The 25509-nt window shown below is 44.8% G+C and overlaps 2 protein-coding genes across 5 annotated transcripts in view; one reads left to right on the top strand and one right to left on the bottom strand.

Moving 5' to 3' along the window:
• The first annotated feature begins 3825 nt into the window (after positions 1 to 3825).
• Eef1a1 (eukaryotic translation elongation factor 1 alpha 1) lies at positions 3826 to 7097 on the top strand. Its single transcript, NM_010106.2, has 8 exons — positions 3826 to 3911; positions 4862 to 5039; positions 5130 to 5309; positions 5402 to 5698; positions 5776 to 5926; positions 6016 to 6272; positions 6358 to 6592; positions 6692 to 7097. Exons 2-8 carry the CDS (start codon positions 4896 to 4898, stop codon positions 6814 to 6816), a joined length of 1389 nt encoding a protein of 462 aa, NP_034236.2. The 5' UTR covers positions 3826 to 3911; positions 4862 to 4895; the 3' UTR covers positions 6817 to 7097.
• A 4287-nt stretch (positions 7098 to 11384) lies between these two features.
• Positions 11385 to 25509, bottom strand: part of Mto1 (mitochondrial tRNA translation optimization 1) — a 30687-nt gene continuing 16562 nt past the window's right edge. Inside the window, exons 8-12 of one of the 4 annotated variants that reach the window (XR_001779005.2) lie at positions 24513 to 24728; positions 23859 to 24030; positions 20548 to 20666; positions 14759 to 14919; positions 11385 to 11760 (exon numbers count right to left, since the gene is read on the bottom strand). Coding sequence is in view for 1 of the 4 variants with exons in the window: in NM_026658.2 (NP_080934.2) it covers positions 11665 to 11760; positions 14759 to 14919; positions 20548 to 20666; positions 23859 to 24030; positions 24513 to 24717 (753 nt within the window). In the remaining 3 variants the exon portion in view is untranslated. The remainder of the gene's footprint in view (positions 11761 to 14758; positions 14920 to 20547; positions 20667 to 23858; positions 24031 to 24512; positions 24729 to 25509) is intronic. The other 3 variants (XR_003947995.1, XR_870765.3, NM_026658.2) reach the window with 3 other exon arrangements.

Below are 25509 nucleotides of genomic sequence, written 5' to 3'. Positions count from 1 at the left end.
TAAGGAGATCTGACTGGTGTGTCTGAAGACAGCTGCAGTGTACTTACATATATTAATAAAAAAAATCATAACTCTCTTTTAGGATTAGATTTTAGCCATGATTCTGGACTTAATATAAGACTTACAAACCAGAATCTGTTGCTTGCCTAGTGTTTGTGAAGTTGTTTGCCATGGTTTGGATTCCTGAATGTCGCATAAAAATAGGTGATGAGGGTGGAGGCAGGGGAATCAGAAGTTCAAGGTTATTTTTAGGTACAGAATGAGTTTGAGGCCAGCCTAAGCTACATGAGACTCTGTCTCTAAACAATCAGAAAACAGAACAAAACAGAACAAAAGAGGAGAAACGCCCCCCACCCCTACCTTGCCAGGCAGAGTCAGGAGGATTTCTGAGGCCAGCCTAGTCTACATAGTAAGTTCTGGGCTAGCCAGGGCTACACAGTAAGACCCTGACTCAGAAAACAAAACAAACAACATGTGTGTGTGGGGGGGTAAAATATAGAGTGTAAAACAAATAAATTTAAAATAAGAAAAACAAACAATATACAGCATGTAGGTCTAGAGTGATGGCTCAACAGGTAAGACCTGCTGTTCTTATAGAGGACAGGGGTTCAGTTCTCAGCATGCAGATCAGGCAGCTTACAACCATCCTAGTTCTAGAGGCCTAACACCCTGACACTCCCCCCTCCCCCGCCCCCCAGGGAGGGCACCTGGAATGCACACAGTGCATAGACACACGTGCAGGCAAAACGTCCACATATATAAAATAAAAAAATGAAAACAAATCCTCTAAACTTTCAGTCTTTAATCTTTTGATTCAAACCCTCAGGTCATAAAATAATAATTTCTTTACATTGTCAAAAATGTGCCATTCCTGCTAAAAAAAATATGCAGGGTTGCCAGGCTTGGTGGTGTAGGCCTTTAATCCCAGCACAGGGGCGGCAGAGGCCGGCAGATCCCAGTGAATTCGAGGCTGGCCTGGTCTACAAAGTGAGTTCCAGGACAGCCAGGGATGTTACATAGAGAAACTTTGTCTTGAAAACTAAAGAAGACAAAATAAAAGATGTGTACTATTCTATTACCCCAATAATATATAAGCCCAAACCATTGGAAGCATATATTGCTAAAGCAAGCATGGAAAATAATATCTCGATAATATCTCGTGTGGGACAGATACCACTACTGTATACACTAATGTATCCCACCGCTGACTGTGGGAAACAAGCTGCAAAGAGGAGTCTCTAGCCAGTGTCTCCAAGGAAATAAATGAGAGAGAGAGCAGAGAGTGGGTTCTGTTGCTGCCGATGGGTTTTCGAGTATTTCTTACAATTTCTCCTGTTACAAATAGGCAGTAGGGTATCAAGATAATTCTATCCTGTATGCATATGACTGGCTAGGGACCCCAGAAAAATTCTGTGTGGAAAAAAAGAATTTGTGAAATGAGAGAGGCTAATGTGGACATTACAGAAAAGGCTTTTGTGTGCCTAGCACGCATAGAATAGATCCTGTGTGTGATCCTTTAACAACCTCATTGACCAGAAAAAGAAAAGGCTTCTGTGGATAGCAAATGATTAGTTATATGTATATACTTGGAGGGAAACGTTGTCCTGGATTCTTTGATTACAATTACCAGTGTTAGATGAAAATGAAGCTAGAAGCCACCTGATGAGTGAGAAAATCTGCCTTTAGGAAGTTATAAGGATCTGTAAACTAAGAATTAGGAAGGCTATTACAGGGTCTTTGTTTCTCACTTAGGCAAGAAAAGAAGCCTGGGGTGGGGGTGGGAGGGCTGTGGGGAGGATGCGGGGTGGGGGGGCACACCTGAGATCCCAGTACTTGAGAAGTGGAGCTAGGAAGATTAGAAATTGAAGGCCAGCAGGGCATGGTGGTGCATACCTTTAATCCCAGCACTCGGGAGGCAGAGGCAGGCGGATTTCTGAGTTCGAGGCCAGCCTGGTCTACAAAGTGAGCTCTAGGACAGCCAGGGCTACACAGAGAAACCCTGTCTCGAAAAACCAAAAAAAAAAAAAAAAAATTGAAGGCCAGCCTCAGCAACATGAGTTTGAGGCCAGCCTGAGCTACATCAAGTTCTGTTTCAAACAAAAACAAAAGTAGGACATGAAATGGCTCTCTGGGTACAGGCGTTTGCTGCAAAGCCTGACTGAGTTAGATCCCATAGGTCCACGTAGTTGAGGGGCAAACCTGCCCCACGAAAGGTGGCCTCTGGCCTCTGGCCTCCGCACAGGGTGATGTGGCACACGCATTCACACACACTAAATAAATACCACTTTTAAAAAAAAGTTAAAAAACAACAGTTTGGGATGTGAAAAATAGTTGAAAACTAGAACTAGACAAGAAATGAGAAGCATCATGTAAATTTGCTTTGAACTGGTTCCAAATTGTTTTATATTTAAGTTTTTCCCTTGACTGTGGAACTCTTCCCCAGAAACAAATAGTTCCTTTGCAAATCCTGTGTGTTTTTGTGAACACTAGACAGAGGCCCTCAAATGCTCCTAGTAAGGTTGGTGCAAGAACATCAAATGTTTGTAACTGGGAAGTGATGTTGTACACCTGGGAGAGGAGATCCAATGATGGATAATCAGATAGGATATCTTTGAGCTAGGAACTGTAACTTGGTGATAGACACCCTAGGGTTCCATCTCCAGCACCCCATATCCCATTACAAAATAATTCTTTTTCCATCTCTAGCATTAAAAAACAAAACAAAGAAGTTCTTCTTTCCTCTGAGAAACACTTCTGTGTGCCTGCTCTGAGAGGCATTTAAAAATGGCCAGGGCTTTAATCCCAGCAGGTCCAGGTCGGATTCCTGTGAATTTGAAGTCAGCCTGGTCTACTACCTATTCCAGGGCAGCCAGGGCTAAAAAAGAGAGACCTTGTCTCAATAACAAAACAATGCTGGTATGATCGCTAGAATTGCAGCAAAGAAAGGGATGTAACTAACAAGGCAAGCCATTTTTGAGAAGCAGTGATTTCACAAGTGTTAGGGATGGGCGCTGGGAGATTGCTGATGCTGGTATTTAGATGAGACCATGTGGGGTGGATTAGATTATTTTCAGGTTTCTCATGTTCAATCAAATGGCTGTACATACACATGTACACATACAATCTTTTTAGTGTAACAAACCTAGAATCAAAGTAAAGCTAACTGTAGGATTGAAGCATATTCTGAACTGAACCCTTAGGGGTGTGAAGGCCGCTTCAGGTTTCCAGAGAATCAACCGGCATTGGATGGAATAAACCAAGGGGCCAGCCCAGGGGCAGATCGGTCGAGCTCTCCGCTACTGAGCTAAGCCCTTGGGTTCTAGAGCCGGGAAGGGTCCCCAACATTGTGTTCCTCTCCCAGCCAGGAGAGCATGGGCTGCGGGAGGCGAACAGAAGGATAGCGGGGCTGACGTCGGGAGGTGGCCTCCGTGGGAAGGGACACCCGGATCTTGACACAGCCTTGGCAGCGGAGTAAGGAAGAGTAGGGATAGATTCTGGCCGCCCTCTTGGCCAGCTTCTCGCCGCCCCACCCTCCGCTAGGGCCAAGAGTAATTCATACAAAAGGAGGGATCGCCTTCGCCTGGGGAAGTCCCAGGGACCGTCGCTAAATTCTCATAACCCATAATCCCGGTACCCGCCCCACCACAGTGCGAGGAGCATGCGCTCAGGGCTGAGCGCGGGGAGAGCAGAGCACACAAGCTCATAGACCCTGGTCGTGGGGGGAGGGGCGCACTGAGCGGGGGGGGGGGGGGTGATGGGGGGGAGGACCGGGGAGCTGGCGCGGGGCAAACTGGGAAAGCGGTGTCGTGTGCTGGCTCCGCCCTCTTCCCGAGGGTGGGGGAGAACGGTATATAAGTGCGGCAGTCGCCTTGGACGTTCTTTTTCGCAACGGGTTTGCCGTCAGAACGCAGGTGAGGGGCGGGTGTGGCTTCCGCGGGCCGCCGAGCTGGAGGTCCTGCTCCGAGCGGGCCGGGCCCCGCTGTCGTCGGCGGGGATTAGCTGCGAGCATTCCCGCTTCGAGTTGCGGGCGGCGCGGGAGGCAGAGTGCGAGGCCTAGCGGCAACCCCGTAGCCTCGCCTCGTGTCCGGCTTGAGGCCTAGCGTGGTGTCCGCGCCGCCGCCGCGTGCTACTCCGGCCGCACTCTGGTCTTTTTTTTTTTGTTGTTGTTGTTGCCCTGCTGCCTTCGATTGCCGTTCAGCAATAGGGGCTAACAAAGGGAGGGTGCGGGGCTTGCTCGCCCGGAGCCCGGAGAGGTCATGGTTGGGGAGGAATGGAGGGACAGGAGTGGCGGCTGGGGCCCGCCCGCCTTCGGAGCACATGTCCGACGCCACCTGGATGGGGCGAGGCCTGGGGTTTTTCCCGAAGCAACCAGGCTGGGGTTAGCGTGCCGAGGCCATGTGGCCCCAGCACCCGGCACGATCTGGCTTGGCGGCGCCGCGTTGCCCTGCCTCCCTAACTAGGGTGAGGCCATCCCGTCCGGCACCAGTTGCGTGCGTGGAAAGATGGCCGCTCCCGGGCCCTGTTGCAAGGAGCTCAAAATGGAGGACGCGGCAGCCCGGTGGAGCGGGCGGGTGAGTCACCCACACAAAGGAAGAGGGCCTGGTCCCTCACCGGCTGCTGCTTCCTGTGACCCCGTGGTCCTATCGGCCGCAATAGTCACCTCGGGCTTTTGAGCACGGCTAGTCGCGGCGGGGGGAGGGGATGTAATGGCGTTGGAGTTTGTTCACATTTGGTGGGTGGAGACTAGTCAGGCCAGCCTGGCGCTGGAAGTCATTTTTGGAATTTGTCCCCTTGAGTTTTGAGCGGAGCTAATTCTCGGGCTTCTTAGCGGTTCAAAGGTATCTTTTAAACCCTTTTTTAGGTGTTGTGAAAACCACCGCTAATTCAAAGCAAAAATGGGAAAGGAAAAGACTCACATCAACATCGTCGTAATCGGACACGTAGATTCCGGCAAGTCCACCACAACCGGCCACCTGATCTACAAATGTGGTGGAATCGACAAGCGAACCATCGAAAAGTTTGAGAAGGAGGCTGCTGAGGCAAGTATAAGGCAAAAGGAGGGATGGGAATTCTTTAAGCAGGGAGTAGAACCTAGGTCTTGGGTGTACTAATTAGAAGTCACTTTGCAGATGGGAAAGGGCTCCTTCAAGTACGCCTGGGTCTTAGACAAACTGAAAGCTGAGCGTGAGCGTGGTATCACTATTGACATCTCCCTGTGGAAATTCGAGACCAGCAAATACTATGTGACCATCATTGATGCCCCAGGACACAGAGACTTCATCAAAAACATGATTACAGGCACATCCCAGGTGTGTAAAATTTACCCATTCCTGACTCAGGATATTTTTTAGTGGGGTGCTTTCTCTGAGATAATGGTATATGATTGTCTTGTTTCTTACAGGCTGACTGTGCTGTCCTGATTGTTGCTGCTGGTGTTGGTGAATTTGAAGCTGGTATCTCCAAGAACGGGCAGACCCGCGAGCATGCTCTTCTGGCTTACACCCTGGGTGTGAAACAGCTGATTGTTGGTGTCAACAAAATGGATTCCACCGAGCCACCATACAGTCAGAAGAGATACGAGGAAATCGTTAAGGAAGTCAGCACCTACATTAAGAAAATTGGCTACAACCCTGACACAGTAGCATTTGTGCCAATTTCTGGTTGGAATGGTGACAACATGCTGGAGCCAAGTGCTAATGTAAGTGACTTTTAAGGTAGTTGAATGGAGAAAGCCGCAATAAGTAAGGAGGTTATAATTGACTGCCTGTGTTTTAGATGCCTTGGTTCAAGGGATGGAAAGTCACCCGCAAAGATGGCAGTGCCAGTGGCACCACGCTGCTGGAAGCTTTGGATTGTATCCTACCACCAACTCGTCCAACTGACAAGCCCCTGCGACTGCCCCTCCAGGATGTCTATAAAATTGGAGGTAAGTAGAATATTAAGTAGAATGTTGACGTGAATTTGAAGTCTTATGTTTTGTGTATTAAATACTTATACAAAACAATACTATTTTAGGCATTGGCACTGTCCCTGTGGGCCGAGTGGAGACTGGTGTTCTCAAGCCTGGCATGGTGGTTACCTTTGCTCCAGTCAATGTAACAACTGAAGTCAAGTCTGTTGAAATGCACCATGAAGCTTTGAGTGAAGCTCTTCCTGGGGACAATGTGGGCTTCAATGTAAAGAACGTGTCGGTCAAAGATGTTAGACGAGGCAATGTTGCTGGTGACAGCAAAAACGACCCACCAATGGAAGCAGCTGGCTTCACTGCTCAGGTGACACATTTTTAAGATAGGTGGCTAGATTGGTTGTGTGTGCAGAATCACAAGGCAAGACTTAAATACACGCTGTTTTTCTTAGGTGATTATCCTGAACCATCCAGGCCAAATCAGTGCTGGCTACGCTCCTGTTCTGGATTGTCACACAGCCCACATAGCATGCAAGTTTGCTGAGCTTAAAGAAAAGATCGATCGTCGTTCTGGTAAGAAGCTGGAAGATGGCCCCAAGTTCCTGAAGTCTGGCGATGCTGCCATTGTTGATATGGTCCCTGGCAAGCCCATGTGTGTTGAGAGCTTCTCTGACTACCCTCCACTTGGTAAGCCTGATCTGAGTCTGCTACACTGAACATCAAGTTTGTAATAGGAAATGTTGCTTGCATAGCAAAGATACTGATAAATGGCATTTTTCTATATAGGTCGCTTTGCTGTTCGTGACATGAGGCAGACAGTTGCTGTGGGTGTCATCAAAGCTGTGGACAAGAAGGCTGCTGGAGCTGGCAAAGTCACCAAGTCTGCCCAGAAAGCTCAGAAGGCTAAATGAATATTACCCCTAACACCTGCCACCCCAGTCTTAATCAGTGGTGGAAGAACGGTCTCAGAACTGTTTGTCTCAATTGGCCATTTAAGTTTAATAGTAAAAGACTGGTTAATGATAACAATGCATCGTAAAACCTTCAGAAGGAAAGAATGTTGTGGACCATTTTTTTTGTGTGTGGCAGTTTTAAGTTATTAGTTTTCAAAATCAGTACTTTTTAATGGAAACAACTTGACCAAAAATCTGTCACAGAATTTTGAGACCATTAAAACAAGTTTAATGAGAAATCTGTGTTGGTCAATGCTGAAAGTTAACTGACTGTATACAACAAAGGTACTGGGGTCCCCATGGTATGTTCTTAGGGATTGAGTTCTGGTTGTCTGGGTCTGCCCAGAACTGAGCTATAAACAGGGCTGATTTGGGTTAACTTCAAATCTTACTGGTGAGGACAAAGTAATTTTGCTGTATCAACCCAAGGTGTGGTATAGTTGGGCAGACTATACCTATACCCCAATCTGTCTGGATCTGCATGCAGTAGGTCAGACTTGGGTGTGACAGCTAAGTTTGATTTAGGCAGCATTGGAGTATGCTACCACATAGGATTACTGAGTGTGCTTTGTGAATATTGGAAATGAAGCAAGGTTGGACAATTACTTGAGCATTTCCTTCCACAATTACACAGGAGAGAACCTTAACTAAAAAGACCAATCTTGAATGAATAGGTGAGAACGAAGAGGCTAAGCAAAAGGGATTTTCTAAGATGAGCTTTTGCAAAACAAGCTGATGGTAGGGTGGTAGGAATACCTTCAATAATAAGGTAAAAGCTGTTCAGTATTTATACTGAGATTTTGGTTACAGTGACTGTACTTGTTGCCAGAACATGTAATTTGAAATAAGTTTCAAAACTGAGGCATGTTAGCCTGACTTTGGCAGAACAAACATGGGCTAGTCCCTGGAAGTGGATTGGCAAGACTGCATAGGATATGTCATGAAGTCCATGAGATGAAAACAGGTGGCCTAAGTTTAGATAATCTAGACTCAGAAAAGTGATGTGTAATAACCCCTTTGATATGGCAAAAACATCCAATGTGTCATCTTTACCCTTAGAGACTGGATAAAATTCTAGTGCTTGTGGGATTAAGGGTTGCTGTTGCTGCAAACTCTTTACTAAAGGCTTGTCAGTTCCTTAGTTGAGGTTATTTCAAGTAGGACTGGTTAAAATGGATTGCTAATAGTGAAATAGCTTAAGTAAGCTGTTAGACCCTAAATAAGAATCAAGACCTACCTGGGAAATTGATAGCAAGTGTCTGCTGGATACAAACACCGTTTTTCAAACCTGCACACTTACGTGTATAAGTGGAGTAGCACCATCTACTGGTGCTTTGAAGACAAAACATTCAGAATAAAAGCATGTTTCTGGGGATGGAATTCAGGGCCAAAGGTTTGGTAGGCAAGCCTTCCACCACGTGAGCTACATAGGTAGTCTTTAGTCTTGATTAAAATCAAACACGTGAAAGCTAAGTGCTCTAAAAGGCTAGCTGTTTAGATGTTATATGACTTTAGTGTGGACTTAGTGAAAATTTCCCCCGGTTTCTGGCACCCACATGATTTACAACAGTTCTAGTGGCCTGTCTGTACCAGGTCCATATACAGTACCCATGTAGGCAAAATCTTGAACTCTTTTAAAACATGTTTTTTAAAACATTTGGGCTTTAATGTGGGAGATAAAGGCTCCACATGGATAAGGCCAGTTGCTACTAATGAGTAGGGTTTAAAGTCAGTGCAGTCTCAGTCTGGGTTGCATAAGGGCTAGGGAGTCTTGACATCCTTAGAAATAAAAGTAAATGAAGGCAGGCTGGGCTTGAAAGGCTGGCGAGACAGTCTAGTCCCTAGATGCACATAGCAGAACATCCCTCAAGTTGTCCTTTGTCCAAAGGCACATGGCTCTTAAAATACTCTTGAGAATGCTGCCCCCACACTCCCTTATCTTGCAGTCAGGCTAGCCTCTGGGTCTAAATGAACCTCTTGGCAGTTCTTGGGAAAGGTACTGGGTGAACCTAGGGCCTTTGCATATGGTTGGAAGATACACTCCCACTGAGCAGTGATCCTCATTCCTTCAAAAGAATTGAGAGGCTCAGGCAGGCCTTGAACTTGTGATCTTTCTATCACAGCCCCCCTGAGAATGGAATTAGAAGCTTACTAGTAGGTTTGGCTCAATTTGAGTTTTGGAAAACTTGACTTACAAGGCATTTTTCTGAGCTACAGTTTTGTCTATCCCTGGATGTCCTGGAACTTACTCTGTAGACTAGGTTGGCCTGGAAATCCGAAATCTACCTGCCCGTGCTTCCCAAGGCTTGGACTAAAAGCATGTGCCACCACACCAACTAAAAAGCCAATTTGTTATCTAAAAAAACAATTTAAAAAAAAAAAGATTTATTTATTATATGTAAGTACACTGTAGCTGTCTCAGACACACCAGAAGAGGGCATCTGATCTCATTACAGATGGTTGTGAGCCACCATGTGGTTGCTGGGATTTGAACTCAGGACCTTCAGAAGAGCAATCAGTGCTCTTAACCGTTGAGCCATCTCATCAGCCCCGTTTTTTTCTTTCTTGAGAGAGGGTCTTGAACAGTCTACACTGGCTTTGAATTTGCTACGTAGGCAAGACTGATACATACCACCATGTACAGCGGAGTTTTATGAAAATTTGCCTGGGGTGCTTTATTGTAGTCTTGGATTTTTCAGAAGTTGAGGCAGGAGGATCATTTGAGGATAGGGATTTGAGGCCAGCTTGGACAAAATGACTTTTTTTTTTTTTTTTTTAAAGAATTATATATGTGGGGCTGGTGAGATGGCTCAGTGGGTAAGAGCACCTGACTGCTCTTCCGAAGGTCCAGAGTTCAAATCCCAGCAACACATGGTGGCTCACAACCATCTGTAACAAGATCTGACTCCCTCTTCTGGTGTGTCTGAAGACAGCTACAGTGTACTTACATATAATAATAAAATAAATCTAAAAAAAAAAAAAGAATTATATATGTGAGTATACTGTTGCTGTCTTTAGACACATCAGTAGAGGGCATAGGATCCTATTATAGATGGTTGGACCTCTGGAAGAAAAGTCGGTGCTCTTAACCGCTGAGCCATCTCCCCAGCCCTGTTTTTGTTTTAATTTACTCTTATGCATTGAGAACTAAGTAGGCAAATTAATATGGCCTGTGTTTGAAATGCATTTTATGAAAACAAGGGTGCAAGCTAACATCAAATATGGCCTTAGATGTGTTCTAAGCCATTATGTTCACCACTTGGGGGTTGTTGGTTGTACTGTGAGAGGAGTAAACAGTGAGTTCTAGGTCCTGTATGAAAGAGACATCCCATCTTGTTTTCCATTAACATTAACTTGTTATTTTACTTACAAACCCTAAGTGCTCTCTCACCCGTTACTGCTTATGTGGCACCAAAGTCACTTCCATATTTGCAAGTCTCTGGGAACTTCCATAACAAGTTAAACTGGAGTACTAACTCAAATACATAGTTTTCTCAGTACTGATTCTGAAGAAAAATTATTTTAGGAAACAACTGCATGGTACTAAATAGTGTTGACCTCATGCAGTGGAAATCTCTGAAAGGCCTATGAATAAGTGTATTTGAGAGTTCCGTTTGTGATCCCTACAAGAAGTCCTATGTTACACTAATTCTATCCTTATGTATAAGTAAAGTAGGTGAGAAAATTATGCAAGAGATTTCCCCACTCCTTCATTGCTAAAATATTCACATACACTAACATGCATTCTTTTTCTTTTCCCTTATTGAGACAAGCCCAACTCTTGTAGCTCAGCTAGCTTGCAGATCATGGTGTATCTGTTTGAGTAACACCCCCCGCCCCCCAAAGGTTCGTCCTTTTTTGCACAGTGGTATGTTTTGCCTCCTGCGAAGAGGGAGCTGGAGAAATAAAAGAGAGAAAGAATACCATTTAGTTAAAAAAGTAAGTAGGCTCCCAGCACTTGGGAGGCAGAGGCAGGTGGATTTCTGAGTTTGAGGCCAGCCTGGTCTACAGAGTGAGTTCCAGGACAGCCAGGGCTATACAGAGAAACCCTGTCTCAAAAAACCAAAAAAAGTAAGTAGGCAGGACTGGAGGGGCTTCAGAAAATGAGTGGGAAGGCATGCCCGTGTTTTCACCAGTATCTAGAGAAACAAGAAGGGGCAGCTCTTCTGAGTCACTGACAAAAGTAGGCAGGAGAGGAGCACAGGTTCTGTAAGTGGCTCCCTGTTTCCCTAAGACCAGGTCTCACTGTACAGCCAGGTCAATCCTGAACTCTAGGTCCTCCCGCTTCAGCCTCTCAAGTGATGGGGGATTACAAGTCTGTTCCACCACAGTTTCAGGTTTAGTTTTGCTTTAGTTATGATGAATGCTATATGATCTATAGAATATGAGCCCCAGAGAGAATTACACATTGTTTTTCACTATTTTGCCCAGATACATAAAAAAAGCAAAACTGTAACCTTGGTCCTGTCTCAACAACAAAAAAGCCACTTCCAGGACTTGGCACATACCTTTGGACAAACGTAAAATCACCTAACAACAGTATTTTCAGTGTCATCTTTATTTCCTATTCATACTCTCTAAGCCAGCGGTTCTCAGCCCATGGCTTGAGACTCCCACAGGGATTGAATATTAGATATTTACATTATGATTCGTAACAGTATGAAGTAGGAATGAAATAATTGTGTGTTTGGGGCTCACCACAACACAAGGAACTGTTTTACGGGGCTGAAAACCATTGCCCTAAGCCCTCACTCTAAGTCCTCTATGAAATGAAAGTTCACAAGCACCGATTGGCCTGGCGTTCTGTCACTGCTGTCTGCTCTGCCGCGTGCTCCTCACAAATCTGAGCAGATTGATGATGGCAGCTGGTGTCACTCCAGGAATACGACTAGCAGCCCCAATCTAGGAATTAAGATGACAAAAGAACCAGGATGAGCGATGTCAAATCAGATGTCCTCTCCCCACAGCCTCTTTATAGGACAGGCTGTAAAGCAGTTAGATTCTGAGCTGGCATCAGACTACACTGACCAGGTCACTTTTGAACTCTTGGGCTAAGTAAAGAGATCCTCCCTCATTTCAGTCTCCCACGTAAGCAGTTAGGACTACAGGCAGATGCCATGACAGCCAGCTACTACAGATTACCTGAGGGTTGGGGAGACGGCTCGGCACCTAAGAGTACTTGCTTCTTTTGCAGAGGATGCAGGTTCAGTTCCCAGCACCCACATGGTAGCCACAAGCATCTGCACCTCCAGTTCTAGGGGAGTCCATGTTCTCTTTTTCTGTTTCCCATAAGCACTGGGCATGCATGTTGCCCATACATACATGAAGGCAAAACACTCAAACCCATAAGAAAATGTGAATGTCATTAAAAATAAGTTTATAAAGAAGATAAGGGAAATGAGACATGACTTATGACTTCAGCTCAGAATTTTAAATTGATGTGTGCAAGATCATATTGTTTTTGTTTTTGTTTTTAATGTAAGTACACTGTGGCTATACACAGAGGGCACCAGATCTCACTGCGGATGGTTGTGAGCCACCATGTGGTTGCTGGGATTTGAACTCAGGACCTTTGGAAGAGCAGTCAGTGCTCTTAACTGCTGAGCCATCGCTCCAGCCCCGTGGGAAACCATGTCTCAACAAAACAAGCTTCTTCCAGGTCTTGGCGCACACCTGTAACCCCGGTATTGGGCAGCCTGAGGCAGAAAGATCTCAAGGCCAGCCTGGGCTACAAAGACTCTTATCCCCTTCCTCTTCCTTCCCAAATGTTACAGTATCTTTTTCTTTCCATTAAAAAAAAAATCTGTGGGAGAGCTGGAGAGATGGCTCAGTGATTAACTTGCTGCTGTTTCAGAGGGTCAGAGTGGATGCTAGGATGCTCCTAGCATCCGGGGTGTCTGGCTCACAACTTTAACTCCAGTTCCAGGGCATCTGAATGTGATACTCTCTTCTGACCTCCACAGGCACCAGGCACACATGTGGAGCAAGCAAAACACTCATACATCTAAAACAAAACATCTTCCCCTTCCTCCCTCACTTCCTTCCTTCCTTCCTTGAAAATACATGGTATAGATGACAATTAACACAGATTCACAGCTGTCAATATATGGGAACTATGTGACTTTGGAGCGCTCAGCCATAAATGAGACATCTGTATCAACACTCCTCCCTTCAAAGCACAGGATGACTTAAAGCGTTTCAAAACAGAACAGACAAGACCTGCTCAAGTTCAAGCCTGACAAAATCCCATCCAGGGCAAGGGGGACACAAAGCACCTCTAGCTTGTAATGTAATCATTACAAGAGACAGACGGGGGTGTGGGGGTGAGTATCTTATTTCTTTAAATATAAGGAATACAATGGAGTGCTTACATTAAACTGCTTTGCCTCAGTGCTTGCACAATAGGAGGGACCAGGTAATAAGAACATTTTGAAGCACATACACAGTTGAGAGTAAATCACAGGGTGGGAGAACTCTGGCTCTCTTCCTCTCCTAGAAGCTTATGGAATATAACTATGGAATCCCGAGAGGGAGCCAGGGAATGATCTGAAACCACTAAAATGTATTCTAGTTTAACCTAAAATGATTACGTCTCACACACACACACACACACTTACACACACCACACATACATACACACACCACACACACACCACACACATGCACACACACCACACACCTATACACACACACACACACACACACACACACACACACACCACATACATACACACACACACCACACACATACATACATACACACACACACATACATACACATACACACACACACACACACAAACACACACACTAGTCTGAACTAATTCTTTAGGACATGGTTGGGATTAGAGAATAGAGAATAACTGCAATCATCCTTTTTAAAATTTATTTTACTTTTTTATTGCTTATGTGTGTATGCATGCCACAGTGTGTATGTGAAAAGGTAACTTGAGAGGAAACCCATTTCCTAATTATCACCATCATCATTATTATTTTATTATTGATATGAGGAGGTGTTTTGCCCTCATGTAAGCCTGTGTATCATTTGTGTGCCTGATGCCCACCAAGGGCAGAAGTGGGATTTGGATCACAGATGGCTGTGAGCCTTCATGTGGTAGGAATTGAGCTTAGGTTCCCTGGAAGAGCAGCCAGTGCTCTTAACCAGTAAGCCATCTCTTCAGCAAATCAATCAATACCTCTCCCCCCAACCCCCAACACACACACTTTTTGTGACAAATCAATTCTTTTTTTTTTTTTTGGTTTTTTGAGACAGGGTTTCTCTGTATAGCCCTGGCTGTCCTGGAACTCACTTTGTAGTCCAGGCTGGCCTCAAACTCAGAAATCCGCCTGCCTCTGCCTCCCGAGTGCTGGGATTAAAGGTGTGCACCACCACGCCTGGCTTGACAAATCAATTCTTTTTTTTTTTTTTTTTTTTTAAGATTTATTTATTTATTCTATGTAAGTACACTGTAGCTGTCTTCAGACACTCCAGAAGAGGGCGCTAGATCTCGTTACGGATGGTTGTGAGCCACCATGTGGTTGCTAGGATTTGAACTCTGGACCTTCGGGTGCTCTTACCAGCTGAGCCATCTCACCAGCCCCGACAAATCAATTCTTAATTTTCAGTTATTTCAACTAAGCTCAGCTTTCTCATCTCTCAGAGACAGATCAACATCTGTCCTACGGAAAGAAAATAAGAGGCTAAGTTTCTTTTCCCTGGACCTGGAGTCATAGATCATTGGGAGCCACCATGTGGGTGGCTGGCTGGGAACCGAACCCAGGCCCTTTTCAGGAGCAGCAAGTGCTCATAACCGCAGCGTCCGCTCTTTCCTATAATTAAAGCAAGAGCCCTTTTTGGCTCTGCTTAGACCTCGCTTCTTCCTGCTGCTTGTTGGCTTACCGTCTGTGGGCGACTCAAGTGTAGCTTCTCCCGGACTTCCTGGGACAATGACACATCCCTGATGGTTAGGTAGTCGAGCTCGTGTGGAAGCTGCAAAGCTTCATCTTGCTGAACCTCCTTTATTTCTTGTAGCTGATATGACAATACTGACTCATAACTGGCTGGTGAATAAAATGAGAACTGTATTATGATACACACATTACACTAGTAACTGTATTTGTACAGCCCTTTACTATTTACAAATGGCTTCTGCATACATCATCATTCAACATGACACTTGGAGACAGGTGAGGTAGGTAATCTGTTTTCTTGTTTTGTTTTGAGACAGAATCCCATGTAGCCCAGGCTAGCCTCAAACTTGCCACATATTGAGGCTGACCCTGAACACCCTGAGGATGACCTTTCCTTTTTGAGGAAAAGGAAGTTGAAGGTTATCATGCAGATGAATATTATACAGCCAAGGATGACCTTAAACTGCCGATTGTTATCCAGCCCGCACTGCAAAGTGGTAACACTACACAAGTCAGCCACCGTGCCCAGCTCACTCGGAATTTCTTGTCTGTGCAAATCTTATTTTTAACATTAAATGTTAAGTCCTACTTGGGAGGCAGAGGCAGGCGGATTTCTGAGTTCGAGGCCAGCCTGGTCTACAGAGTGAGTTCCAGGACAGCTTGGGCTACACAGAGAAACCCTGTCTCAAAAAACCAAAAAAAAAAAAAGTTAAGTCCTAAAGATGGGCTGTTTCTCCAAGTTATTTCTACACGAAGCTGTATGTTTTCTACATGAAGCTGTATGTGCATGTGTGTATTTTAGGGTGGTCCTAGGGATTAATCCCATGGCCTACACATGCCAGACAAGTAGCTCTACTACTCAGCTATGCACCCCCCAGGCTGCATCCCCAGCAGTAATTTTTAGAAATGGGGTTTCTTAGTAAACATAATTTATGCAATATAGATAAGGTTTTTATTAAGAAGTAATGTTATGTAATGTTATAAAGAAAGCTTGGCAATTGTTTTATCATGCATTCTATTCTTAGAAAATTAAAGCCAGCCAGGCAGTGGTGGCGCATGCCTGTAATCCCAGCACTTGGGAGGCAGAGGCAGGCGGATTTCTGAGTTCAAGGCCAGCCTGGTCTACAAAGGGAGTTCCAGGACAGCCAGGACTGCACAGAGAAACCCTGTCTCAAAAAACCAAGGAAAAAAAAAAAAAAGGAAATTAAAGCCAAAGTTTAAAAAAACAAACAAACTTGTTTTGGTGGTACTCGTAATCAAGCCCAGGGCATTCAGGCCTGCTGCGTGCTAGGCAAGGAGACACATACTACTGTTACCACTGAGTTAGGGCCCAGCCCAGCCTCTTTCAGAGTTTTAGTCATTATCTTACTGAGTTGGACAGGTAGACCTTTTACACTCCTGCCTCAGCTTCCCAAGCTGGGACAAGAGGACTGTGAGAACAGGCCCAGCAAAGTCTACCTTAAAATATGAGTTGAGTGGCTGGGAAGAAGACTCAGGGTTTAAGAGTCCACACTCTTCTTTCAGAGGAACTGAGTCTGACTCCTAGCACCCATGTCAGATGGCTCACAACCACCTGTTAACTCCAGATCTTCAGGCACACACGCTGCACCACTGCCTCCGACATAATCAAGAAGTAAAGAACAAAACAAAACAAAACTTTTAACAAACTAAGTGAAGGCAGTCCTTTCATCTTGTCCAACACAGGATAAGTTCTCTCTTCTCCTTCCTTCTCGCTCTCCTCCCTCCCCTCCTTTTTTTCGAGACAGGGTTTCACTGTGTAGCCCCAGCTGTCCTGGAACTCTCTGTAAACCAGGCAGGCCTCAAACTCAGAGAGATCCCCCTGCACCTGCCTCCCGAGGGCTAGGTCATGTGGGTCACAACACTTTTACCTATTACCCAGCGTGCATTACGCACAGTTTGGATAGGTTCTTACTAAGTGTGGCAATTGAAAGCTCAAGGTTATCCTATAAAGGCTATCCTAAAAGTTCCAGATCAGCCTGGACTATATCAGACCCATTTCAAAAAAAGGGGATAGGGTATACAAACTGCTGCTACACCTGAAGACCTGAGTCCACTACTCAGAATTTACAGTGGGAGGAAGAACTGATTCCTGTAAGTTGTCCCGTGACTTCCAAACAAGGGCCATGGAATGAGCATACCCCCACACATACTCTGTCATACACTTTAGGCCATGTGATGGCTTGAATGACAATGGCTCCTATAGGCTCATATATTTGAATACCTGGCCGCCAGTGAGTGAAACTCTTTGAGAAAGATTAGGAGGGGGCTGGTGAGATGGCTCAGTGGGTAAGAGCACCCGACTGCTCTTCCGAAGGTCCAGAGTTCAAATCCCAGCAACCACATGGTGGCTCACAACCATCTGTAATGAGATCTGACTCCCTCTTCTGGTGTGTCTGAAGACAGCTACAGTGTACTTACATATAATCAATAAATCTTTAAAAAAAAAAAAAAGATTAGGAGGTGTAGCCTTGTTGGCGAAAGTGTGTTGCCCAAGCCCACTCCAGGCCCAGTGATTCTGACTGCTGCTTGTACGTCAGGACATAAAGCTCTCAGCTGCTGTTCCAGCCCATGCCTGACTGCTTCCTGCCATGATGATCATGGACTAACCTCTAAAACGCTACAGGCCCCCATCAAATGGTTCTTTTAAAGAGCTGCCTTGAGACAGGGTCTCACTAAGTAACCCCAGCTATTCTGGAACTCAGTATGTAGAACAAGCTGGTCTCAAACTCACAGAGAGTCACCTGCCTCTGCCTCTGCCTCTCAAATGTTGGAATTAAAGGCATATGCCACCACACGTGGCTAAATGCTAAGTTTTTGTTTTCTTTAAAACTGAGTTTCCTGGGCTGGTGAGATGGCTCAGTGGTTAAGAGCACCAACTGCTCTTCTGAAGGTCCTGAGTTCAAATCCCAGCAACCACATGGTGGCTCACAACCATCCGTAACAAGATCTGACACCCTCTTCTGGAGTGTCTGAAGACAGCTACAGTGTACTTACATATAATAAATAAATAAATCTTAAAAAAAAACAAAAACAAAAAAAAAAACACCTGAGTTTCCTATCATCCAGCCTCCCAAGTGCTATGGTTACATGGGAATGCTTCGCCATACCTGGCACAAGTTTATGATCCATAAATAGGCCTCAGGGTTTAATGGGATTCGATGGTTAATACTGAATCTTGATTTGACAAGAGATAAAGGCGGGCTGGTGAGATGGCTCAGTGGTTAAGAGCACTGACTGCTCTTCCAAAGGTCCTGAGTTCAAATCCCAGCAACCACATGGTGGCTTACAACCATCCGTAACAAGATCTGACTCCCTCTTCTGGTGTGTCTGAAGACAACTACAGTGTACTTACATAAAATAAATAAATAAATCTTAAAAAAAAAAAAGGCATTGTGGAAATTTGAGTATGTCTGTCAGGATATTTCTGAAATGGTTTAAGTAAAGAATGACGAGGTGGCTTCATCCCCAGGTTAGGCTCAGACTTCACAAAGCGGGAGAGGGAGCCGGGCACCAGTGTCTCGGCCTCCTGCCTGTGGATGAGCTATAAGTCAGTGCCTCATGTTCCGCCAACCACAGGAAGATGCTCTCTCCTCAAGTCACGAGCCAAAACCCACTCATCCCTATGACCAACGACCATGGCCTCTGTATTTATAAACCCATCCTTCTTTGTCAGGGATGGGAGAGAAATCACAGCAAGGGGAGAGTAACTGTGTTATTAACAGGGTACCTGAGACCTTGCATATGGCCAAGGGCATATTTATTTCATTTCTCAAATATACATTGCAAAATAGGAAAGATAATAAGACATAACACTGAGTTCTGCCCCCAAGAAACTTGTCTAGGGGCTGGCTGACATGTAAGTCAGTTGGCAGAGGACTTACCTGGCATGTTTTCAGTCCTAAATCCTTGTGACTCTAAATCCTGTCAGGTTGATGATCAATATTAATCATTACATTCCAGAACTCCACAAAAATAGGTAGGTGGCATACACTGCAATCCCAGCACTTAGAGAGTAAAAGGCAAAAGGGCTTAAGAGTAAAAGGTCATCCTCAGCTGCTTAGGATGGGGCTGGCCTGGGCTACATCCGGTCATGTCTTCAAAAACAAAACAAAACACCACCACCACCACCACCACCACCACCACCACCACCACCACCACCACCACCACCACCACCACCACCAACAAATAAACACAAAAAACACTGGAGAGTGGTTATGAATGCTTGCTGCAGTTTGAGGCCAGCCTGGTCTACAGACTGAGCTCCAGGACAGCCTGGTCTACAGAGTGAGTTCCAGGCCAGCCTGGTCTACAGAGTGAGCTCCAGGACAGCCTGGTCTACAGAGTGAGCTCCAGGACAGCCAGGGCTACACAGAGAAACCCTGTCTCAAAAAAACCAAAGGAAAAGAGCGAGCTCTTCCCACTCTTGCTGTTCTAGTGTCTCACCCATGTCAGGCAGCTCACTAGAGTCTGTACCTCTAACTCAAGAGGATCGGAAACCCTCTTCTGCCGCCCACGAGCACCTGCATATGTGTGCACACACAAACACATACATGTACATAAAAACAAAATAAAAAATTCAATCACCCATACAGATTGTACTTTAACCCCATGTGGTTTCTTGTAAGTATCAAGCGGTGGCCAGAGTGTTTATAAGCACTGGCCCTTTTACGCATTAGTTACTTTACATTCTAATCACAGCCCCCACCCCCTAAGCACTGGAGCAAGGAACAGCTACTCCATGGCTGAATTCTTTCCTGTCAGCAGGGATGATGATGAACAATGCTAACTGAACAAAGTAAAGCTGCACAGCGAGGTCAAAGTCTGCCACCTAAGCAGCTGTTTCCAGTGCTACACCCTACTATCTGAAGTGTTCAACAGAGGAACCATAATGATGACATAAGTCTGAATCCTTCTTCCATGCTGTCATTCTGTACTGGATGACTTGAGTTTTAAGCAAGTTGTCTTGAATCATGTGTGTCTGCGGTGTCTGTGCACACAACTGTAGGAGCCTGTGGAGGCCAGAAAACTTGGATCCCCTAAAGCTGCAGTTACAGGTGGTTGTTGGGAACTGAACCCTGAGCCTGTGGAAGACCATCACACACTTTTAGCCACTGAACCATCTTTCCAGTTCTATTTCCGTTATTTTATAAGTTAAATTTAATGTGTGGTTTTTATTGTTTGTTTGTTTTTTTTTGTTTTTTTGTTTTTTTTTCAAGATAGGGTTTCTCTGTATAGCCTTGGCTGTCCTGGAACTCACTTTGTAGACCAGGATGGCCCCAAACTCAGAAATCTGCCTGCCTCTGCCTCCCGAGTGCTGGGATTAAAGGCGTGCACCACCACGCCCGGCAAATTTAATGTTTTAGTACTGGGTCATTTGGGAAAATGTTTTTAGGATTCTTCTAGGTTTTTCTTTATTGCTACCCTTTTATACAATGACCCAAGGAATGGCAGGCAGCACACATCACTCTGTCCTCAGCCAAATTCCAGCCAGCTGTGGAACTGAAGGGAGCACTGACGCTGGGCGGAAGTGCCAATCTTACCGCCCTGGCTGCTCCTCAAGGAGAGTCTTTTCCTGTATAATCCCACCATTCCCACTATCAGCCTATGCTGCATGCTTGAGGACAAAGCTATGGTCATGCAGAGCCTGTATCATCCTCAGGCATGCTCAGCAAACACTGCCCTGGGTGGTCTACTGCTCGTCCATCATCTGCACACGCGGAAAAGGATGGCATCACCTAGGCAGACAGCTCTCCTTACCTTCTATTTTCAGTCTTCTGGCGAGCTCTCTACATGCAGTATACTTCTCCAAGGGCTCGGGAAGCACGCCGACGAGCGACTCCATGTCCACTTCTTCATACTTAAGAACATCCAGAGCACTGCCAGTGTAAATAGTTTTATTAACATAAGGACCCATGTCCTGTAAACCAAACTCAGAACAAAATTCCTTGTAATATACTAAACTTTACATTAAAAGGGACTCTCAAATGTTTTCTAAGTATAGTGAGCAAATGCAGCAGCATCCGGCCAGGTGTGGGGGCACACAACTTTACTCCTAGTATTTAAGAGCCAGAGGCAAGGGCTGGAGAAATGGCTCAGTGGTTAAGAGCACTGGCTGTTCTTCCAGAGGTCCTGAGTTCAATTCTCAGTAACCACATGGTGGCTCACAACCATCTGTAATGGGATCTGACACCCTCTTCTGGTGTGTATTTGAAAAAAAAAAGAACACTCAACATCAGGGTTCTTTTTTTTTTTTTTTAAAGACTTATTTATTGATTATATGTAAGTACACTGTAGCTGTCTTCAGACACTCCAGAAGAGGGAGTCAGATCTCGTAACGATCGGATGGTTGTGAGCCACCATGTGGTTGCTGGGATTTGAATTCCGGACCTTCAGAAGAACAGTCGGGTGCTCTTACCCACTGAGCCATCTCTCCAGCCCAAAATCAGGGTTCTAACATACACTTTCTTTAAAAAAAAAAAAAAAGGTGTGTGTGTGGCAGAGGCAGCGGCAGAGGCAAAAGAATCTCTGTGAGTTCAAGGCCAGCTTGGTCTGTATAACCAGTCAGAACTATATAGAGAGAACATGTCTCAAAATAAAATAATAAAATAAATAATAAGCAATAAAAAGGGACACATCCACAAAGTGACACATCCACAAAGGTCATCCAAGAACACACAACGTATTCTCTGTGCTACTAATGTATGCCTAGCACCCTAGCAGCTGAGAGGAAGAGGCGGGAGTACCAGCAGTACAAAGCCAGCCTGGGTTACATCGAACTCTAGCTCAAAATCCCCTGTCCACAAGAACTCAGTGGCGTGAGCACTTAACTCCCTAACAGTAGCATACTGATTGCGATCCCTCATCACCATAACTGACCGGTGTTAATTATGTAATAATTATGGTGTTATGAGGCATAGAGTCCTCCTTTTGTGTGCTAGGGTTCAGATATCCTTTGTGTCCCTCAAAGGCATGTGCTCTGGAAGTACGGTCTCCAATGTCATATGTCATACTGTTGAGGCCCACACTTTAAGACAAAGGACTGCGTCTCTGTTCTTCAGAAGAGGTTATGCTATAGTTAGGAAGTTAGTGCTCACATTAGTGAGTTCTTGTCAGAAGAGCAAGCTTGACACCTACATTTCTGGCTTCCTATATTTCTATAGGGTTTCTAAGGAGCAGCACATGTGCTCTAGCCACATACGGTTATTTTTAAACTTACACGTATCCTGCTGCTCTGAAGCAACTGGCCGTAAACCCTCAGCAGAGGTCAGAGAGAGGAAGCTGCCTAACTTGGGAAGTTTCAGTATCTAAATTGGTATCCAGATAAAGATTCTTTTTAAAAAATAAAATATGCAGCCTTGGGTATTTTATTATGACATAAAACTGGTTAATAGAGCCAGTAAACAAAAATATTGACTGCAATAGTGAAAATGTTGGTGTTCCCAAATTTATTTGTTGGGTCCTAAGAACCCAAGTACTACTATTACAAGGCGAGGTCAGCCATAAGGATTAGTGCCCTTAAAGGAGTCTTGTTTGCCTCTCTGCCATGAAAGGATGGAGGCAGAGGATCACGAGCACCAAGTAACTGCCAGCCATAGAGCAAGTTTGGGCCACCCCACCCCCAAAATAAAACTAAGTACAACCCAACAAAAAACTGAAAACAGTGTAACATCTCTAAGAGTCATCCCAGAAAACAGGACTCACAAGAGGGAGAATATCAGTGCCATCATGATATGCACAGTGTCCCTCTAAAGTCCAAAGCATGATTGATTTGTGCCCTGCTGGCTCCCTGTCCTATCTAAATTACATTGTTTATCTGTTTGTTTTCCAAATGGGGATTAAAAAAAAATCAATGGTGAAACACATATACTTTATATTACTCAAGGTCCTTAGAACTTTATGTCCCAGTACCTGGAGTTGGGGCAGGATGATCAGGGTGCAAGCTCATCCTAAGCTGTTTCAGCTACTGAGGAAACATAAGGCTGGCTCAGACTGCATAAGGCGTGAATGCGTGTGCGTCCGAGTGTGTACGTACACACATGTACACACATGTACACATACGAACACACACACACACACACACACACACACCTCCCTTCCTTGTTCCTGGAACAAAAATGTTTTCTAAGAGTGTCTTTTAGACTCAGAGGCCACATAAATAAACCAAGGGAAACAAAATCTCAAATGTGACATGATCCTTCAAAAAAAAATTATACAGAATATATAACACTGAAAAAATAAAAAAGAACTTATACTACTATGCTTTAAAATTAAACAATTTTCCTTGCTGTAGAGCATGCATTAGCTGGGACCACTCTAGTTTTTTAGCCTAGCAGAGAAGATGGGTCCTTGTATTTCTTTTGGTTTGAAGTCTCTAAATCTGAGGAAAACCAAAAGAATTCAATGGAAACCACAAGAAAATTGTACATGTACAAAAAATTAAGACTTGAGCTGGAGCGATGGCTCGGGGTTGAGGGCACTGTCTGTATTCCTGAGGATCCGGGTTTGCTTCCCAGCACCCAGAGGACAGCTCACAACTGTCTAACTCTAGTTCCATGGGATCTGACACCCTCTTCTGGTTCCCTGGGCACCAAGCATGCATATGGTACATGTAATTCATGTAGGCTATTCCTACACACACACACACACACACACATACCACCTCCTACACACACACACAACTCCTACACACACACACAAACACCTACACATACTTTATAACCAAACACAAATATATTCATTAAGATTTTTTTCTTTGCTAGGTATGGCGGTACACGCTACTACCCGCACTAGGGAGGCAGAGAACAGAGAATTCAAGACCTCACTCATGCTAAGCATGCATTCTACCATCAAGCTACAGGCCCAGCCATACACATTTTACTTTCTTTCTAAATTTATTTTTCAAGACCGGGTCTTATGAGCTCAGTTTAGACCCCACTCTGTTATACAGCTACAGCAAAGACAGACCCGAAACTTCTGATCCCTATCCCAACCTGCTAACTGCCAAGATTAATGTCATACTATCTCATTTTTCTGTAAAGACTAAGAAAAGTCTACATTGAAAATCATACCTGACAGGAAGGCTTCTATTAATACTTATAGGAATTTGTGGAATTAACTTTTTCCATTTGGAGCTTGAAAATTTAATGGATTTCAACACAGAAATACCTTCTTCTAAAGATGACTTCATCCACAAAGCTCTTTCAAATCGCTGTGAGGACACACAGCCAGCTTCCTTATGGGCTAGGAAATGAAGAGGGAGAAAGAAGTTTTAAAGAACAGCAGAGGGGCTGAAGAGATGGCTCAGTGGGTAAGAGCACTGACTGCTCTTCCGAAGGTCCTGAGTTCAAATCCCAGCAACCACATGGTGGCTCACAAACCCCCGTAATGAGATCTGACGCCCTCTTCTGGTGTGTCTGAAGACAGCTACAGTGACTTATGTATAATAATAAATAAATCTTTTATTTATAAAAGACCAGCAGAGTACAGGGCGTGGCATCACACTGCGCACAGACGTGGAGACCTTGTCTCAATAGCTCCCCACCAACACTCACTTCCCATGGCTGGATGTAGTAGTCACCTACTACTTGATAGGTGTGGTCAAGGAGAACAGGAATTCAAAGTCATCTGAGGCCACACTGTAAGAGATCCTACCTCAAAACAATTACACAAACCAATAAAACCCCAAAGCAGTGAAATACATTACAAGACTCATTAAAAGTTACCTCGGAACGTGAGCCGGGTGTCAGCATTATCGGGGCGCAGTGACAATCGGAACTCTACTCTGCTAGTGAACATTCGGTATGGCTCACTGGTGCCCAGGGTAGTGAGGTCATCAATCAAGACTCCTATGTAGCCTTCTGTGCGACTCACAACAAAGGGTGGCTTTCGACTGACTCGTAGACTGGCATTGATTCCAGCTATCACCCCCTAGAAGAGGACTGAAATGTTTAAGAGGCCATTATGAACTGAACAAATAGCTATTCTATGCAGCACGCTATCTAGGGAAAACCCACACAGGAAGGAAGAGCTGGGCCGTGGGGAGTGGGGGCACACGCCTTTAGTCCCAGCACTCAGGAGGCTGAGGTAGGTGGACCTCTGAATTCTAAGCCAGCCAGGTCTACAGAGTGAGTTCCAGGACAGCCAGGGCTACACAGGAAAATCCTGTCTTAAAAAACAAAAACAAACACATAGGGTAGGAAGCAAGCAGGTTCATAAGGAATGAAAGAGAGGGAAATGACCCACACTCAGAAACACAACATGTTAGTCTGCTATGATTCACTCCTGTGGCCTGGGGTGGAGAGGTGTGCATTTTTACAAACTCACTTGTGAGAGGTCTCTAGCTTTTTTACATGTACAAACAAATGATATAATTTTTATCATTGTGTAGTGGGGTCCTCAGAGGCTCATATATTTGAATGCTTATTCATCAGAGTGGAACTACTTGAAAGGATTAAGAGGTGTGGCCTTGTTGGAATAGTTGTATCACTGGGGGCTTTGAGGTTTCAAAAGCCCAAGGCAGGCCCCAGTCTCTCTCTCTTCCTGTTGTCTATAAATTCAGATGTACAAGTCTCAGCTCCTTCTCCAGCACCATGTCTGCCTGTTTGCCACCATGACAATGGACTAAGCCTCTGAAGCTGTAAGCAAGCTCCAATTAAATGCTTTCTTTTTTTTTTTTTTTTTAAAGATTTATTTATTTATTATATGTAAGTACACTGTAGC

This window comes from Mus musculus, chromosome 9 (genome assembly GCF_000001635.26).
Source record: "Mus musculus strain C57BL/6J chromosome 9, GRCm38.p6 C57BL/6J".
In the NCBI taxonomy this organism is placed as follows: domain Eukaryota; kingdom Metazoa; phylum Chordata; class Mammalia; order Rodentia; family Muridae; genus Mus; species Mus musculus.
The sequence above is the reverse complement of the archived record's forward strand: the minus strand, read 5'-3'. Positions and strand labels throughout refer to the sequence as shown.

What these genes read in the sequence shown, in the direction of transcription:
- Eef1a1 (NM_010106.2), top strand. Translation starts at nt 4,896, where the DNA reads ATGGGAAAGGAAAAGACTCACATCAACATCGTCGTAATCGGACACGTA. An exon ending in TGCTGGAGCCAAGTGCTAAT is followed by an intron (nt 5,699 to 5,775) that starts GTAAGTGACTTT and finishes CCTGTGTTTTAG; the next exon opens with ATGCCTTGGTTCAAGGGATG. An exon ending in CAGCTGGCTTCACTGCTCAG is followed by an intron (nt 6,273 to 6,357) that starts GTGACACATTTT and finishes TGTTTTTCTTAG; the next exon opens with GTGATTATCCTGAACCATCC.